Raw genomic sequence first — 16,059 nt, 5'->3', positions numbered from 1 at the left:
GTTGTTAGTAAGTGCTGTTACCTGTTTTCTATCCTCAAGACTAGCGTTGCGTCTAAAATCACATAGTACCGAGACATGTCACTTGTATAGTTTTGAAAGGGGAAAAATCCAATGCTCAATATGGTTGCTCTATCGAACGTTAAAGTCAGCATGTCATTGAAGCTGCCATTGCTATTGAGAGTGAGGAGTCATGTGCCAATTTGGGTTGATTTGGGAGGGGTCTGAGCATAGACAGTAAAAGAAATGGACACAGCGACCCCATTGGATTCAACGGAGAAAAATGAAGTCGATTAGAAGCACGCCCTGCTTTGGGGGTCGAGCGTACTGCACAGACTCAAACTGAGCTTGATGATGTAGAGGTCACGTGAGCAACCTGTCTGACAATTGTAAGTCTTCTAATCGCTCTTCCAAGAGAAATCTGAATCTTGCAGAGATGGCGAGCGTGAACAGGAGCAAATTTTGGTAAGTATTCTGATTAATTATCCCTCTTGACTTTATGCCTCCACGTCCCCCCGATTGCCTCATAGACAGTAAAAGATTGTCTGCGAGCTTCTCCTCCTGTCCATACGGTAATTTCTCTACTGTGCAACAGAAGCCCCTTTCACACTGCATGTCGGACCCACAATATTTCCGGAACATTGCCGGGTCGCCTTCTGTGTGAAAGCAACCACGTCCCGGGATTGATTACCGCATTGAACCCGGGGCAGGGACCTAGTAACATTGCGGGGTTCGACCCGGGACGAGCGCTGTGTGAACAAAAGCCAGATCTAATTCCGTGTCGAAGTGATGACGCGCGCGACTCTTTTACCGGCTGTTTTGAAGGAAGATCAACGTTCGCGACGAAAACATATGTGCAAACTGTAATGAAGCAGAAATCAGTTAATTCCTCACTTTCCGCGCTGACGCAGAGATCGTTTGCTTGCTTCAGTATAACGTGCCTAGCGTTGTCGACTCGTACATTACACGTCACGCGCTGATGTCACGTGTCGTTACGGGATCTTCAAGGGTTGTGTGTGAAAGCACGCACATACTGTATACCAGGTCATCACTGGCAGTGTGAAAGTGCAAAATCTAGCGACCCATGAACAATTGCAGGAACACTTTACCTGTGTATTTGCCGGAATGGCAGAGAGGGCTAGAGAGTCGCCGGTTATGACGCAATCATTAGCCTATTTTTACAAAAACTGCTTCTACGGCGCCATAACATAAGATACAAGGTAATGGAGACTTTTACATTTTCATGTTTCTTTAGAAATAATTAATGGACAAATGGTATGGCGTTTATTTAGTCTCAAAACTCGCGCACGTAAAATCTAGGCGCCGTGCACAGGATACGAGGGCAAAGAACAGCATCCGCGCGCAAAATGCCATCCTTGCGCGGGCGCATTTCTGCACCGCGAGCGCTCAGAAAGTATTCGCGCGCGTTTCTGCTCCGCGAGCGCTCAGAAAGTATCCGCGCGCGTTTCTGCTCCACGCCCACAAATACTGTCTCGCGAGCACGGGGCTGTGACGCACTCTCGCTCGTTCGGAACATGTTTTACAGCACTCTCATGATCATTCCCCACGCTCTCGCGCTCGATCTGCTCTCACCTGCTGCTTTTGCTCGCTTGAACAAATTTAGTTTTGGCAGTCGAGGGGCGGGGCTTACTGTTTTTATAACCTCAAATGTCATTGGTTACTTCCCATTTTCCGGAAGTCTGTTGTGATTGGACACCTGTGATTTTCAATCAAGTACGTCATAGGAACGACAGCTGATATAAACGATCAAGATTCGGCAAGAAAGATGGATAGTCAAAGAGAGGTACGTGATTGCCAAATTAATGCCTTTTTTTTTTTTTTTTTTTTTGACACTTTATGATTTGTATTACTTATTTGAAAACATTGTAAAGGTGGAGATCAGCAGGCCATTAAGATGCGATTTCTGTTCAGTAAAAGACTGTTAACTAACTAGCTTGCAGCTAACCACAACAATCATAAACATATTACCATGCTTCATGTATGTAGTAGTTGTAAAAAAAAAAAATATCTAAAATATTTGTAAATTTAGTGCATTGATTCTCTATCATAAAGAAAATAAATGGACTTAGTAACAAGAAGCTTCTTGTTGCGATTACTTGTTTAATAGATAAACCGTGTAATAGTGTAATAATTTCAATACTATTTTAGAATATATACATGTGGTGTTCTTGCTACTTTGTTCTTAAAGTTGGGGCTAATAATGCTTTCTTTATTAATTTAATTTAGGCCGAGTTGCAGAATGCTGCCAGGCACGTTGTGTCCCTTTTACGCAATGCCCTAACTAGTGAGTCAAGCTCACCATCACAGATGGGTAAATTCATTTTTGTGTGGCATTTCTTTGAATTAAACGTTGCAGACCTTTCTTACATTGGAATGTAATGATTATGATTGGCCATAATAATACTGCTTTTTAATACGTATAGACACAATGGGCTTCAGTTTTTTTATACAGTTTTGAATGGTTTCAACAGCTGAAGGGCAGGTTCAGAGAGAGCAGGTCACAGCAGGCAGGATGATACAGGGTCAGGCAAACCCTGGTGACAGGGTGCAGACTACAATGAGACTACAGCGGCCCATTAGTGTTGCATCAGGAAATTCAGTGGACCAGAGTATGGCCAGGTTTGGATCTGTCAAATAATCAAATGTTATAGTTCACATTATGAGAATTTAAACTTAAAATTCTCGTTCTTTCTCACTATGTGCTAATAAATACTGGTAGACCAATAATAATAATAACATACATAATATAAAGATGTAACATTGAGACTTTTGACATTGTTAAAATACCTACAGTATCAATCCTCAAGTAGCATAAAGCAAGCCTTGGGTATAAGTCTCAAGCATAACTTCCTAAACCTTTTTAAGGTATAACTGTGTTGAAATGGGCAGTTTAGATGAGGCCTTTGGTATTATGCTTCAAGACTGACTGAAGTGAATATTACAACATTGACCCATCTGTTTTTCCTTTCAGAGCATTCCCTGGTCTGTTCAAGGGACGAAAAGGCTTTATCCCTACTCCTAAAAAAAGGCATGCCAGGTCAACGCCAATCCAGTTTTTCCTCCTAAATAAAAGTGTTGAAAGGACCCCAAAAGCCTCGGATGAGCTGTTACTTTTACAGGCTGGATTAGGACGGAGGACTATTATCATCCCGGAGGATGCTGACCACTCTGAGGTCTGGCACTTCAAGTTTTACATATAAATGGGCCCTTTTTAAAATTACTGTTCATTTAACCAGTTTTGTTTTAATAAAGCTTGAATTTAATACCTCCAGATATCGAAGCTATTGTTGGAGATGTATACAAAAATGGACTCATTGGAGGGAGCCTGGATGCTCTATAAAGCTGTTGGTAAGATAACTTGGTTGATATTTAAATTTTATTGTGACTTCAACTTTACACATCACTAGACTGGATTGTTAATTTGAGGGGCATCTCTGCTAAAAGTATGACCTCTTTAAAAGTACTCACAAAATTAGTTTATCTTAGTTTACCTTGGCTATCAATGTTAAGAGTGAAATAGAATATTATTTAATTTCTGAAACCTTTATTTTTCCATATAAATAGCTGATAGTGGATTCTGATCTTTTTCACTCAGGCGGATCAGGTCAGCGAAAGCTGAACATTGTTGCGCCGGAAGCTGAAGGATACACCGGGTCCTATCTCATCAAAACTGCAGGAGGAAAGGGCTGTCTGTATATCATGCCTCTACAGAATACTCTAGACATCTCTCCTTTACCGTACTCCGCAAAAGAGTTTGAGAAAATGCCGAAAGCACGATGCGCTAAATGTTTCACAGATATGCCTGTTCAGCTGCTCGCAGTGCACGTCCAGAAGTGCGATACAGACCTGTGTATTGACATCAGTGATTGTGAATCAGTAAAGTCAATTTAATTTTTAAATGTTTTCATTTCAGTAATAGTAAATAAAATATGAATTTACAATTGTCAATTTTAAATTGGCATTTAATTTGTTACAGGAGCCTAGAGATTACATACAGAATCTAGAGATTGATACAGAAGTGCCTTCTATTTCCACAAACGTTGAGGATGATCATGCCAATGTAGGTTGTTCAGTGTCATGCCTATAGCAGTTTAACTTCTAAATAATGTATAAGTCTCCTTAATTTATTTAACATGATTTTACATCAGACACAATTTAGATTAACTTTAAGTCTACTAATTTAATTGGTACAAGACATTTATTTTGTGTTACCCTTATTAATGCAGCCATATCTGACAACTGTAATTTATATAAAGTACCCTACAGATACAGAAGAGCCATATACTTCTTCAATTTATAGTTTAAGTGGTAATGTAAGGAGTCATTTTGAAATTAAAAACTTTGAAGTGATTTCTCACATGAAATCATATATTTTCCATTGGTTTACATCCACAGTTAAGGGATGAGTTGGATTCTTCTTCAGCAGTGATTGATGTCAAGGTAAGACCAATGCATGCAGGACTATTTAGTGTAGTTTTATACAAGGAAATGTTATGTAATGAGTATAAAATACATTTTATTTTCAGGTTAATTTGTTGTCATAAAGGTAGTTCATTTTTACTTGATAATGATGGTTTTTATTTTGGTTTTATGTATTTCCCTGCACTTGTAAGGTACCTTGTCCTGTGTGTTCTGCCTTGTATTCAGAAGACTTCATTGAAGTACATGCTAGTACCTGTGGGGAAAGGTTACTATTTTTGTGTTTATCAAATTATTGCTTTAACATACAATCTTTACCATTAGGTGTTAGTGTGTGCGGTAGAAATTTGCATTCAGCTAAATTGTATTCTTACTTTCAGAATTCAAGATAGACCAAACATAGATTTGGAAATTACAGAACAACACGAAGACAATCAAAACCGGTGAATTTAAGTTTAAGTTATAGTGCCATTTTTTCCAGGACAAAAACCAAATAATGTTTCTGTATTTTTTCTTTTTCTCAAGCCTTACAGAATTAGTCAGCAAACTTAAAGAGGCAATAGACCCTACAACCATTTTCAGTGTCTGTGTCACAAGGGAGGACATGTTCAACCGAGGCTTGGCACAATGGAAGCGGCAGAAGAAGTCGTCTCCAAAGAATCCCCTCAGAGTTACTTTCATTGGAGAGCCTGGGATAGACAGTGGTGCTCTTATGAAAGAATTCCTGACCGGTATGTTTTGTCTTCGTTATATGCAGCAGTGCCATTGCATACATTTATGCACTTTTATAAAATAGTCACAATTTTCTTAACTGACTTCAGTTCCTATGTCTATTAATACTGATAGTGTAATCTTTTTCACAGAAATGATGGCCGGGATTGAGGCAAAATTCTTCGAGGGAGGGAATTTTGGGAAAAATCTGAAGTATTCGATTACAGAATTTCAGAATGACAATTTCAGGTATGTCTATACTGGAGTTTTTCATTTAATGCCATTTTGCCCATTTATGAACGGCTCATGATGTACTTTAGGACAGTTGGTGAAATAATGGCTGTGAGCATTACACAGGATGGCCCTCCACCTAACTTTTTCATGGAGTGGATGTACAATTTCATCTCTACCGGGGAGATCAATAAACATCAGCTGTCAAAGGCTGATGTAACAGATGCAGACCTGCTAGATCTTATTGCTAAGGTTTTCTAATTAAACTCTATCACCAAAATATACACATATTTATTTATAATTTAGGTTGTAGTCAAACCAAATTACAGATGAAAGTATTGGTTGTATTTCATTAGATTGAGACCGCAGACGATACAGCCTTACTTGACCTTTCTGAAGGAATTGTAGCATGTGGATACACTGGACCTCTAACGTGTGAGAGAAAGGAGGACATTCTCAGGTATAATGTGAATCTGTGATGTTTTAATCTGGCTCTTTTTCTTCCGAATCCACCCATTAGGGTTAGAACTCTGTAATATAGACCTAAACTGTTAAATAACGGTTTCTAAAATCTTTTTTTTTTTTTTTTATGCTTTTCCAATCTTATGGAGATTCAGTTAAAGTATAAACCCAGTTTTTACTTTGATTTAACTGGTGTGTACGTTTGTGTGCTTGTAATATTTTAAAGAAAATCCCAAAATCTATATACTGCAAATCCCAAACCCAACCACTTTGTGCACAAGTGGAGTTTTGCTGGCATCTAATGGGTAAAATCCCTTACTGCGCCCAAATTTTTTTCTACCTCACATTTGGAACATGACTTGTTTAGATTTTTCGCTTTAATTTTGTAGCAGTTTTAGAGTTAAATATGTTTCATAAAATATATTTTATATAAAATTCTTCATAAATCATAATCTTAAACTTAATTTAACTTTGTATGGGTTTCTAGCTATAACTGTTTCTTCAACATTTATCTGCCATGGGTCTTTAAAATGTGTCCAACATTAAGTCTGTGCTTCAAATATTTGACAGTTTTTTTTGACACTGGCATTTTTGTCCATTGTGGACTTCTTCTTTCTTTTTTTTTTTTTCTGGATACTAAAGGGTTATTAATGTTCCATACTCAGTCTCTTTTGTGTGAACCAACCACTTTTATTAACCTTCATGAACAAGTTTTTGTACACTTACTTTTTTCCTGGATTTACTTTTATATACAGTGCTGTTGTCCTGCATTCTTGTGTGCGAATCCTACCAATGCTGCAGCAGATGTGCAAAGGATTAGAGCTCTATGGCCTCCATAAAATGGTGAAACAAAATCAGCCTTTATTTCAGCCTTTATTTGTTCCTGGCCATTTCACAAAAGTAAGTGTTGTTACTTGCATTTTTTTTTTTATAGTTGCTTTTGAGTTTTGTCTAATAAAAGGTTGTTCTTTGCAGCCTGATGCAGATTTTCTCACGATGGCCCTGTTACCCGTTTTAAGTGAGCTGGGTTCGGTAAAGCGGCAGAGAGAATCAAGAATTGTGAACTACTTACAGGACTTCATTCAAAGCCTTGAAGAAGGTGGTAACATTTTTCAATATTCTAAATTATATTAAAATTATATCAGTTTGAGCATGTTGCCCTCAGTCACGATTTTAAAAAATACAATGTCCGGTATTGTAAAGGCTTAGACACAAGTGTTTTTTTGTTTTGTTTTTTTTTTCGTGCAGAAGAAGTGAGCAGTGGTAGGGAGAGCAGAGGTGAGGACGACAACAAAAAGGTAGATGAAACCAAGGACCGTACAAAAGAAAACGCAGAACAAGACCAGATCACCGTCAGCAGCTTCATGCAGTGGCTTACTGGTCAGGGACATGTTCCCATTACGTCTGCACAAAGAGAAAAATTTAAAATACACATAGAATTTGATCATGACTGTCAGCTACAATATGGTGAGCACAATTTATGCTACCCTCTTGTAAATGCATGTTCCTGTACTGTGACCTTGCCTACTAGGCACCTAGGGACTTACACGGAGTTCCTCGACATTATGAGGCAGGCTGTGAGCAATAGCAGAGAATTCGGTCGTTCATGAGCTGGATTCCTAATATAGCGTTTACTCCTTGAACTGTGTTCTCTCTGTTATTGTTATAGTGTTAGTTATTTAAAAGGATAGAGATCCAGTAGCTTTTACATATTTAAATGCAGCTTTTTTTTATTATTATTTAGTTTTGTTTATCATTGACATGCATTGCAAAAAAATGCAGCAAAGATTGCTGCTGTATCGTTCCAAAACTCAATTTGGAAATGAAAATGTATAACAATATACAGTAGGCTTCAATGCAAAATAAAGCTGTTAGCTGCAGTACTGTCTTTATGCTTGATTGGTGTGTTTTGTTAAATTATTACACCATATTTGATGAAACAAACTCCCGACAAAGCAAATACAGTTCTTTAACCGGGATATTGGGACCAGTGGAATTAAGCAGGTGTTCGAGAGCCCTCAACCCATCTGAACACAAAGGGCTTTCAAATTCAGGAACAACAACTCCGAAATCTTCACAGGCATCATAAGAAGCTGCTTTGCCCAGTCTAGATTTGGCTCTTCCATGTCCTGAAGGTACAGAAATTGAATACATAGTCAAAAATCAACTTGGAGGAATACATAAACAGCAGTAGAGTAACTAAAGCAGGGTCACCATACCTCGTATCTCTCCGATGGGTCAATATTTATGTGCATCATTCCAATCTGCCACAGTTGCTCTGGACTTCGATTGCCCTCTGAGGAGAGTGGATGATGATTCCAGGCTTCGGAAAATGTGTCCAAGTCTGCCTGAAGTCTTTGGAGTTAAGTGTAGTGCACACTGAAAAGGTCCTCGACCACTGATAAGTCCAGCAATCCTTCTGCCTCTAGGGTGCAGTGTGTCCGAGTACTTGTTAGTCACCATGGTTCTAACATCACGCCAGAGGCGCTCAATCCTATTTGAAACCGTAATTAGGTTTAAATGCAGTGAAAGGCATTTGAGATCAATTACTAATAAATGTAAAGTAGTTTGTTACATAAGTGACATTGAAAAGCTACCTAAAGATTACTGAAGTTACAAAATATAAAATAAGTCTTTTCATTTGTGAAATTTCAGACAGTAATTTACCTTTGATTATGGACACTTTTCCCGGATATGAAACTTCCTCGGTCCGTGCCTCTTGAAGAAAACATGAACCTGGCTATCTGTACATTCTCCACTCCTTGGTCTCCCCTGACCCTGATTTATTTTGTTATAGTACAATACATTTCCAGACATAAAATTCAAATGCCTTTTCTTTACTATACTCACCTAGATGGTAAGCCAAATGTCTGGACTGCTTCTGAGAAGAAGTGGTATGCTGTCGATGCCCGGTTGTTAGTTGCTGCTTTTAAGTACATGACCTGCAAACACAAAATGCAACTAAGTAAATATACGTAGGAGAAAATATAACATGCATTGGAAATAAATGTATTACATGCTAATTTTCATGCTAATTTTACATGCTAAGAATATTTTTTTTTTTTCATAGAATTAGTGACTGGAATAATTTTGATACCAGATGAACAGTGACACTATATATATATATATATATCTCAACACTGTAAACATACCTTCCTGGAATAACCATCCACACCACCAAATATTACAATGTTGTATCTATTTACAAGGGAGAAAAAAAATCTTAAAATTATACACAGACATACATTATATATATATATATATATATACGCACATACACACACCATACATAACTTACCGTATCGATTTGTGTCTATGTGCACAAGGGAAAGGGGCCCTCTAACTGAGTACGTTCGCCGCACCACACATCCCAACCTGGCCAATCTCGAAAGGATTCCAATTGAATCAACGCGGTGCATTGAGGCAGCTATTCTCTGCCATTGAACACGCATTCCTAAAGACAACAACCTCCCTCTGACCATTCTGTAACCAGCAACAGGCATATCATCCTTAATGCTTCTCACAAGGTTATCCAACTCCTCATCAGTGATGCAGCTATACATCCCTGAGATCGAAAGGCCAAACTCGTTCATCCTTCTAAAGATGGTTCTTGTGGAAACACCAATCATTTTTGCAATGTAATGGACAGGAAGGTTTGTCTGCAGCATCTCTGCTAACTCTTCTCTTTCAATTGCAAACCTTGGACTTCCTCTCAGACCCAACAGTTGAATCCACTACTGCATGTGGAGCTGTGGAATATGGTGGTTGTCTAACTAGTTCAAACACTGCCTGCAGAGCCTGAATGATTTCATAAGGTATTTCTGCATGTCTTGAGAGAGCTTGCAGGAGGTACAGCTGCTGGCGGCACACAAACTCCATGTAATCCAAGTCAGGTGGAGATCTCAAAAGCTCCTCCAAAAGATGCCTTTTCAGAATTTGCTGCACAATACAGAGGAACAAAACCCAGCAACATTAGTTTTTTAAAATATTACATATTTATCTTAATCATCTAACTTTTTGTAAGCTATACTAACCTAACAAGAGAGAAATTAAAGTACAATACACAGCATAAATGATTACACACCATGTAAACATAACATATCTTTAAAAAATAAATAAAGGTGTATTAGATGTAAAGACAAATTTCAGAATTTGTAGGGTTTCAGAACGGTGCATTCACTCATGCTGTGTAGTGTCTCTTACCTTGAGAAGCAAGAAACCCTTTTACATTTAACAGAACATATAATGAACCACTCAAAATTGGCATATTAGTAATACACAGGATGATAACAAAAAGCTTAACAACAAATCTTGCTTATTGATATAAAACATAATTTATTTTTCATCCAAAGCCCTTGTTATATTTACAACGATTTAATGGACACTTTAAATTTCTGAGCTTCTCAGAACCAATATGATATAATACATACCAATATAGTTTAAACGTATATAGAATGGGAGTGTAGTGGTTCTGTGTAGAGTGGTGACTTTACATTCCCGTTTTGTTCCAATTTATTTTTAAATATTTGAATGCAAATAAGACAAATCATAGTGCTATAAATATAAAATGTCAATTTATAATCATTTTGGTAGATTTACAATGCGAATAACCATGGAAATGTGTCATTACAGTCTGTAAATATCTCTTAACAACAAGAATGCAATCACTAGTACCACAAGAATGGTACAGTATGTAACACAATGCATAAGACTGATGTAGAATCTAATAAGAACCTATTATATGGTAACCATGCATTTATTCACATTACACATTAATAAACAACAATTAATAAATAAAACAAAATGAAAACTAATTAAGTGATAACTCACACGCATTTGTTCCGTTGATGAAGCCATGTTTCATCTTATAACAGGTGTCCAATCACAACAGACTTCCGGAAAAGGGGAAGTAACCAATGACATTTGAGGTTATAAAAACAGTAAGCCCCGCCCCTCGACTGCCAAAACTAAATTTGTTCGAGCGAGCAAAAGCAGCAGGTGAGAGCAGAGCGAGCGCGAGAGCGTGGGGAATGATCATGAGAGTGCTGTAAAACATGTTCCGAATGAGCGAGAGTGCGTCACAGCCCCGTGCTCGCAAGACAGTATTTGTGCGCGTGGAGCAGAAACGCGCGCGGATACTTTCTGAGCGCTCGCGGTGCAGAAATGCGCCCGCGCGAGGATGGCATTTTGCGCGCGGATGCTGTTCTTTGCCCTCGTATCCTGTGCACGGCGCCTAGATTTTACGTGCGCGAGTTTTGAGACTAAATAAACGCCATATCCATCTTTCTTGCCGAATCTTGATCGTTTATATCAGCTGTCGTTCCTTTGACGTACTTGATTGAAAATCACAGGTGTCCAATCACAACAGACTTCCGGAAAATGGGAAGTAACCAATGACATTTGAGGTTATAAAAACAGTAAGCCCCGCCCCTCGACTGCCAAAACTAAATTTGTTCAAGCGAGCAAAAGCAGCAGGTGAGAGCAGATCGAGCGCGAGAGCGTGGGGAATGATCATGAGAGTGCTGTAAAACATGTTCCGAACGAGCGAGAGTGCGTCACAGCCCCGTGCTCGCGAGACAGTATTTGTGGGCGTGGAGCAGAAACGCGCGCGGATACTTTCTGAGCGCTCGCGGAGCAGAAACGCGCGCGAATACTTTCTGAGCGCTCGCGGTGCAGAAATGCGCCCGCGCAAGGATGGCATTTTGCGCGCGGATGCTGTTCTTTGCCCTCGTATCCTGTGCACGGCGCCTAGATTTTACGTGCGCGAGTTTTGAGACTAAATAAACGCCATATCCATCTTTCTTGCCGAATCTTGATCGTTTATATCAGCTGTCGTTCCTTTGACGTACTTGATTGAAAATCACAGGTGTCCAATCACAACAGACTTCCGGAAAATGGGAAGTAACCAATGACATTTGAGGTTATAAAAACAGTAAGCCCCGCCCCTCGACTGCCAAAACTAAATTTGTTCAAGCGAGCAAAAGCAGCAGGTGAGAGCAGATCGAGCGCGAGAGCGTGGGGAATGATCATGAGAGTGCTGTAAAACATGTTCCGAACGAGCGAGAGTGCGTCACAGCCCCGTGCTCGCGAGACAGTATTTGTGGGCGTGGAGCAGAAACGCGCGCGGATACTTTCTGAGCGCTCGCGGAGCAGAAACGCGCGCGAATACTTTCTGAGCGCTCGCGGTGCAGAAATGCGCCCGCGCAAGGATGGCATTTTGCGCGCGGATGCTGTTCTTTGCCCTCGTATCCTGTGCACGGCGCCTAGATTTTACGTGCGCGAGTTTTGAGACTAAATAAACGCCATAAGCTGCGTCCGAAATCGAATACTGCGTACTGGGTACTACATTTGAATTTGAACGTACTACTAGACCGTTAGAAAAGTACGTTCTATATAGTATGAATGTGGGTAGTATGAATGGATTTCGGACGTACTACATCTGCCATGTTGACATTGTCACGTGACATACGTCGTCACAACAGCGCGTAAATTTAAAGAGCCTCTACTGAGCGTACATCGGTGATGTCTTTCGTTTTTCTTACCGCTTTCGTCTGCGTTTTTACATCGTTTGAATTAACAATTCAAAGCAGGCGTCGGTCAGCTGTTCGCAGATCATGCCTTCGTTGACAGCTTGTAAATCCTTTACTAAATATAAATTTAGCTTTTAATTTTCTACCTCAGAATAACAGCAGCTACAGCTGTGAACAGATTGACAACCTGATTTTATGTAAGGATATAAAGTAATTTATTGTAATAAATAAATACAAATAAAATTACACAAAACGAACATAAATTAATAAACTTGAATGAATGCTTAGACAAATACACATACACACACACACACACACACACACACAGATATATACACATAAATACAAATACATTATAGAAATATACACAGAAACACACATACACACATCACAATATATACATTAATACATACATAATATATACATTATAGACAATATACACACATATGTAAATACATATAGTTAAGATTTAGATATATCAGCAAAAAAATTTGTAACCTATTGAAATTTTATTCTAAAAAACAAAAACTACATATTAACAGACTGTGAACAGCGTCATACAGGCTGCTGTCACTGGCCTTCGACATCCAAGAGCTGCATAACATTGTGCACAGAATGAGCAGGTCAGGTCTGTCATGGGGATTTTGAGGAGGCTGATTGCCTTCTTCACCACAGATGACCTGGGGGCAGTGGAAGCAGTTTTCTTCTGGTAGCTGACACAATAGATGGCTGTCACATACAAATTGAAACTCCAGCAAGTGAAGCCCAATGTTATTTCAACAGGAAGCGGTTTCATTCTGTTCAGCTGCAGGTCACCACCATGGTAAGTACCTTGATATCTTTGTTGAGTATCCTGGGTCTGTGTATGATGCCAGGGTGCTGAAGAACACTGGAGGCCTATCCACCTGCAGGAAAACACATCCTGGGAGATGGTGGGTATCCTTGTTTGAGTGCACACATCTGCCTCATCACAGCAGACAGGGAGTCTGAACACAATCCTGCACAGCTTTGATTCAACACCAATGATGCTCATGCACAGAACATTGTTGAGAGAGCCTTCAGGATAATGCAGACCAGCTGTGCTCCATCTTCTTCTTCAAGGCCCTGGAAGTGAGTCCTGCCTTTGTGCAGATGTTGTTGCATGCTGTGCAGTGCTCCACCACCTCGGTCTTCTGAATGAGGACATTGCTGATCCAGAAGTTGTGGAAGATCATGACGATGATACACTGGAACCCCAAAACACAGAAGTCAGCACAGGAGAGCATGTGCGGGACAATCTGAGCACAGCTGTGTCACACCAGATGACCATGTGCAGCTCTTCAAGAGCAGATTACCTGTAGGACAGTTGAACAGGTTAAGACTCTGCAAATCACTTCATGTTCTCATAGTGCTATTGTTTAAGCTTGTGTAAGTTGTGTAAGTTAATTTTAAGACTGTCAAATCAAGATATACATATATTAGTTATTTAAGAAATATAAATACTATAAAAAAAATCACATAAATATGTATAAATACACATGTAAGTATTTAAATTTAAACGTGTGTGTATTTATATATTCACATAAGTATATTACACTCATAACTGGGAATTCATATTACCGTTGAAAATGAAAATTTTACAATTTGAAAATCTAGAAACATATCACATAACATAGCATACCAACATATTTACAACAAGTTTAATTTTATAATATGTATTACTTTATCCCTGGGGTATATTTTAGATTTCCACTGTTTTCCACTCATTTTTGATTCCCAAATTTAAAGTCCTCATCTACAGTTACTGAAATGAAGCTGCTGAAGTTTATTTTCCTGACATTATTATAGAAACGTCTTAAGAAATTCCCTTTTGCTGTTGCTTTAAGCTCTATTATACTACTTTATGAAAATGTTAATGTGGTTTTGTCTGAAGCTTTAAAAAATAAATAAATAAATACATAAAGATAATAATTTGTATGGGTATTTCTCTAAAGTGTGGCACCCATTCTCAAGACAACATTCTTCAGATGTTACGATGTTGCCTGTATAAAAAAACAACTGGAAACTGCTACAAAATCAGTACACACAACTGCTTCAAAAGTTATTTGTTATTAAGTACTTTGCAACTGACAAAATAGCAACTGGAAATACCTGGAAATTCATATTGTAATAAAAAACAAAACAGCATAAATCAGTGCTTATCCTAACATAAATACATGTAAAGAGTGTGTGTAGTTAAGATTAATTTTAATTTATATACTTACTGAAATATGCTTTCCAGTGGATAGGGTTTAATCAGTGGATGAGAACAAGATTGTATTCATCAGTCTCTGTAAGATCAGAACAGGATTTACACATTACTGATGATTTATGATCAAACTGAGGCACCTATTAACAATAGTTTGCCTTGTAAGTTATCCAACAATTTTTTAAAATCAAAATATAAACACTAGTAAAATGTAATTTAACTCGTTTCAATTACTTAACATTTTGTAACTTTATATCATTAAATTACTTAACGAGCCGTCTGTATAAAGCAGCCTTAACAAGCTGAGGCACAGCCTCTCATCGATAATGATTATTAAACATATTTTTAAACTCAATTTACAAAATAGTCTCATCAGTTTACAATATGTAAAACTTTAACAAGTCAGTCGTTTACTTGGATTATGTTAAACAAGTACACTTTAACCACAATGAACAGCGTTAATCCATAAGGTACTTACACTTCAAAACAGCGGCGTCACGATTTGCCGTTATTTTCGAATATGAGTATGACGAGTCCTCTCCCGTGGCCTCATGGGATAGAGTAGTGTCCATCCTATGCATACTACGGAATTCGGCCGGAAGTAGTAGGCCATCCGGGTACATCTCGCATACTGTTTTTCGAATTCTAAGAATTCGGACATACTACTTGCTTCGCATACTGTTTTTCGCCTACTATATAGTATGGAAGTATGCGATTTCGGACGCAGCTATAGTGTTCCTTTGAAAAATGTTGTTATATCCATAATGTTAAATTTAGCCGGTTAGCCAGGGATCTCGCTATGACACCAGTGAAATAAAAAAGCCCGCCAGCTCCTGATGACAATGACGAAGAAGAAGATTTATATTCTTCTTCGTTAGTTTTTATTGGCAGTTGGCAAACAAGCTGAGTGATGTGCGATACATTACCGTCCGCCACCACGCACGGTAATGGAGCTGGTTTCATTTTTTGCCGCTCCAGTCTGAAAGACTGAGAGGAAATGAAACAAAGTTGAAGTTATTTAAAAAAAAAAAAACTAAACGATTCGGGGCTTTTGACAAAACATAAAAAATATTTTACCTTAATAAAAAAAAATCGGTTCTCATTTTGGATTTTGGTGGTGAGTTGCCCTAAAGAAGAAACCGACCATGCATGATGCACGAGTGCCGATTTCGGACACCGATACAGTGTGAAAACCAAAAATGCCTATCATAACAATGTTATTATAACATACTATCTCACAACTGCCTCAAAATAATTCGCAGGCCTACTGTGGGAGGATAAACCGCGGAAATGTGGCGTGTCTTGAGTTTCGTTTCTCACGAACTCATTCCATAAACTGTCTCTGTTCCATATTCACGTCTGTCCGAGGATCACAGCCATCGTCAGAATGTGGATTCTGCTGCTTATTTTGATTATTTTTTTCGCAGATGGTAAATATGAAACTTTATATCGTAGTATGGG

At 38.6% G+C, this 16,059-nt stretch overlaps 1 protein-coding gene and 1 long non-coding RNA gene across 4 annotated transcripts; one reads left to right on the top strand and one right to left on the bottom strand.

The window, feature by feature from the left end:
• Positions 1 to 947: 947 nt before the first annotated feature.
• On the top strand, positions 948 to 7,719 carry LOC127938597 (uncharacterized). Its single transcript, XM_052535309.1, has 17 exons — positions 948 to 1,801; positions 2,245 to 2,329; positions 2,490 to 2,637; positions 2,990 to 3,191; positions 3,291 to 3,366; positions 3,614 to 3,894; positions 3,995 to 4,078; positions 4,414 to 4,458; positions 4,632 to 4,705; positions 4,818 to 4,880; positions 4,963 to 5,168; positions 5,301 to 5,397; positions 5,469 to 5,631; positions 5,736 to 5,839; positions 6,597 to 6,741; positions 6,817 to 6,940; positions 7,090 to 7,719. Exons 1-17 carry the CDS (start codon positions 1,784 to 1,786, stop codon positions 7,449 to 7,451), a joined length of 2,277 nt encoding a protein of 758 aa, XP_052391269.1. The 5' UTR covers positions 948 to 1,783; the 3' UTR covers positions 7,452 to 7,719.
• LOC127938599 (uncharacterized) lies at positions 7,568 to 15,336 on the bottom strand. Of its 3 annotated transcripts, none has more exons than XR_008148745.1 (9): positions 15,077 to 15,336; positions 14,615 to 14,680; positions 10,672 to 13,705; positions 9,140 to 9,780; positions 8,994 to 9,039; positions 8,692 to 8,783; positions 8,509 to 8,619; positions 8,061 to 8,335; positions 7,568 to 7,970 (listed from the first exon to the last, which is right to left on the bottom strand). It is a non-coding gene; the product is annotated as an uncharacterized LOC127938599 (long non-coding RNA). The 3 variants fall into 3 exon arrangements; XR_008148746.1 differs by having other exon boundaries at positions 7,569 to 7,970; positions 9,140 to 9,550; XR_008148747.1 differs by having other exon boundaries at positions 8,061 to 8,266; positions 8,509 to 8,783.
• Positions 15,337 to 16,059: the final 723 nt, after the last annotated feature.

This window comes from Carassius gibelio, chromosome A20 (assembly GCF_023724105.1).
Source record: "Carassius gibelio isolate Cgi1373 ecotype wild population from Czech Republic chromosome A20, carGib1.2-hapl.c, whole genome shotgun sequence".
Taxonomy (NCBI): Eukaryota; Metazoa; Chordata; class Actinopteri; order Cypriniformes; family Cyprinidae; genus Carassius; species Carassius gibelio.
This window is presented reverse-complemented; position numbering and strand designations above follow the sequence as displayed.

Bases quoted from the DNA above. Each gene is read 5' to 3' on its own strand.
- LOC127938597 (XM_052535309.1), top strand. The intron at 4,459-4,631 runs GTAAGACCAATG...TGCACTTGTAAG, and splicing joins CAGCAGTGATTGATGTCAAG to GTACCTTGTCCTGTGTGTTC. The intron at 5,398-5,468 runs GTATGTCTATAC...GATGTACTTTAG, and splicing joins TTTCAGAATGACAATTTCAG to GACAGTTGGTGAAATAATGG.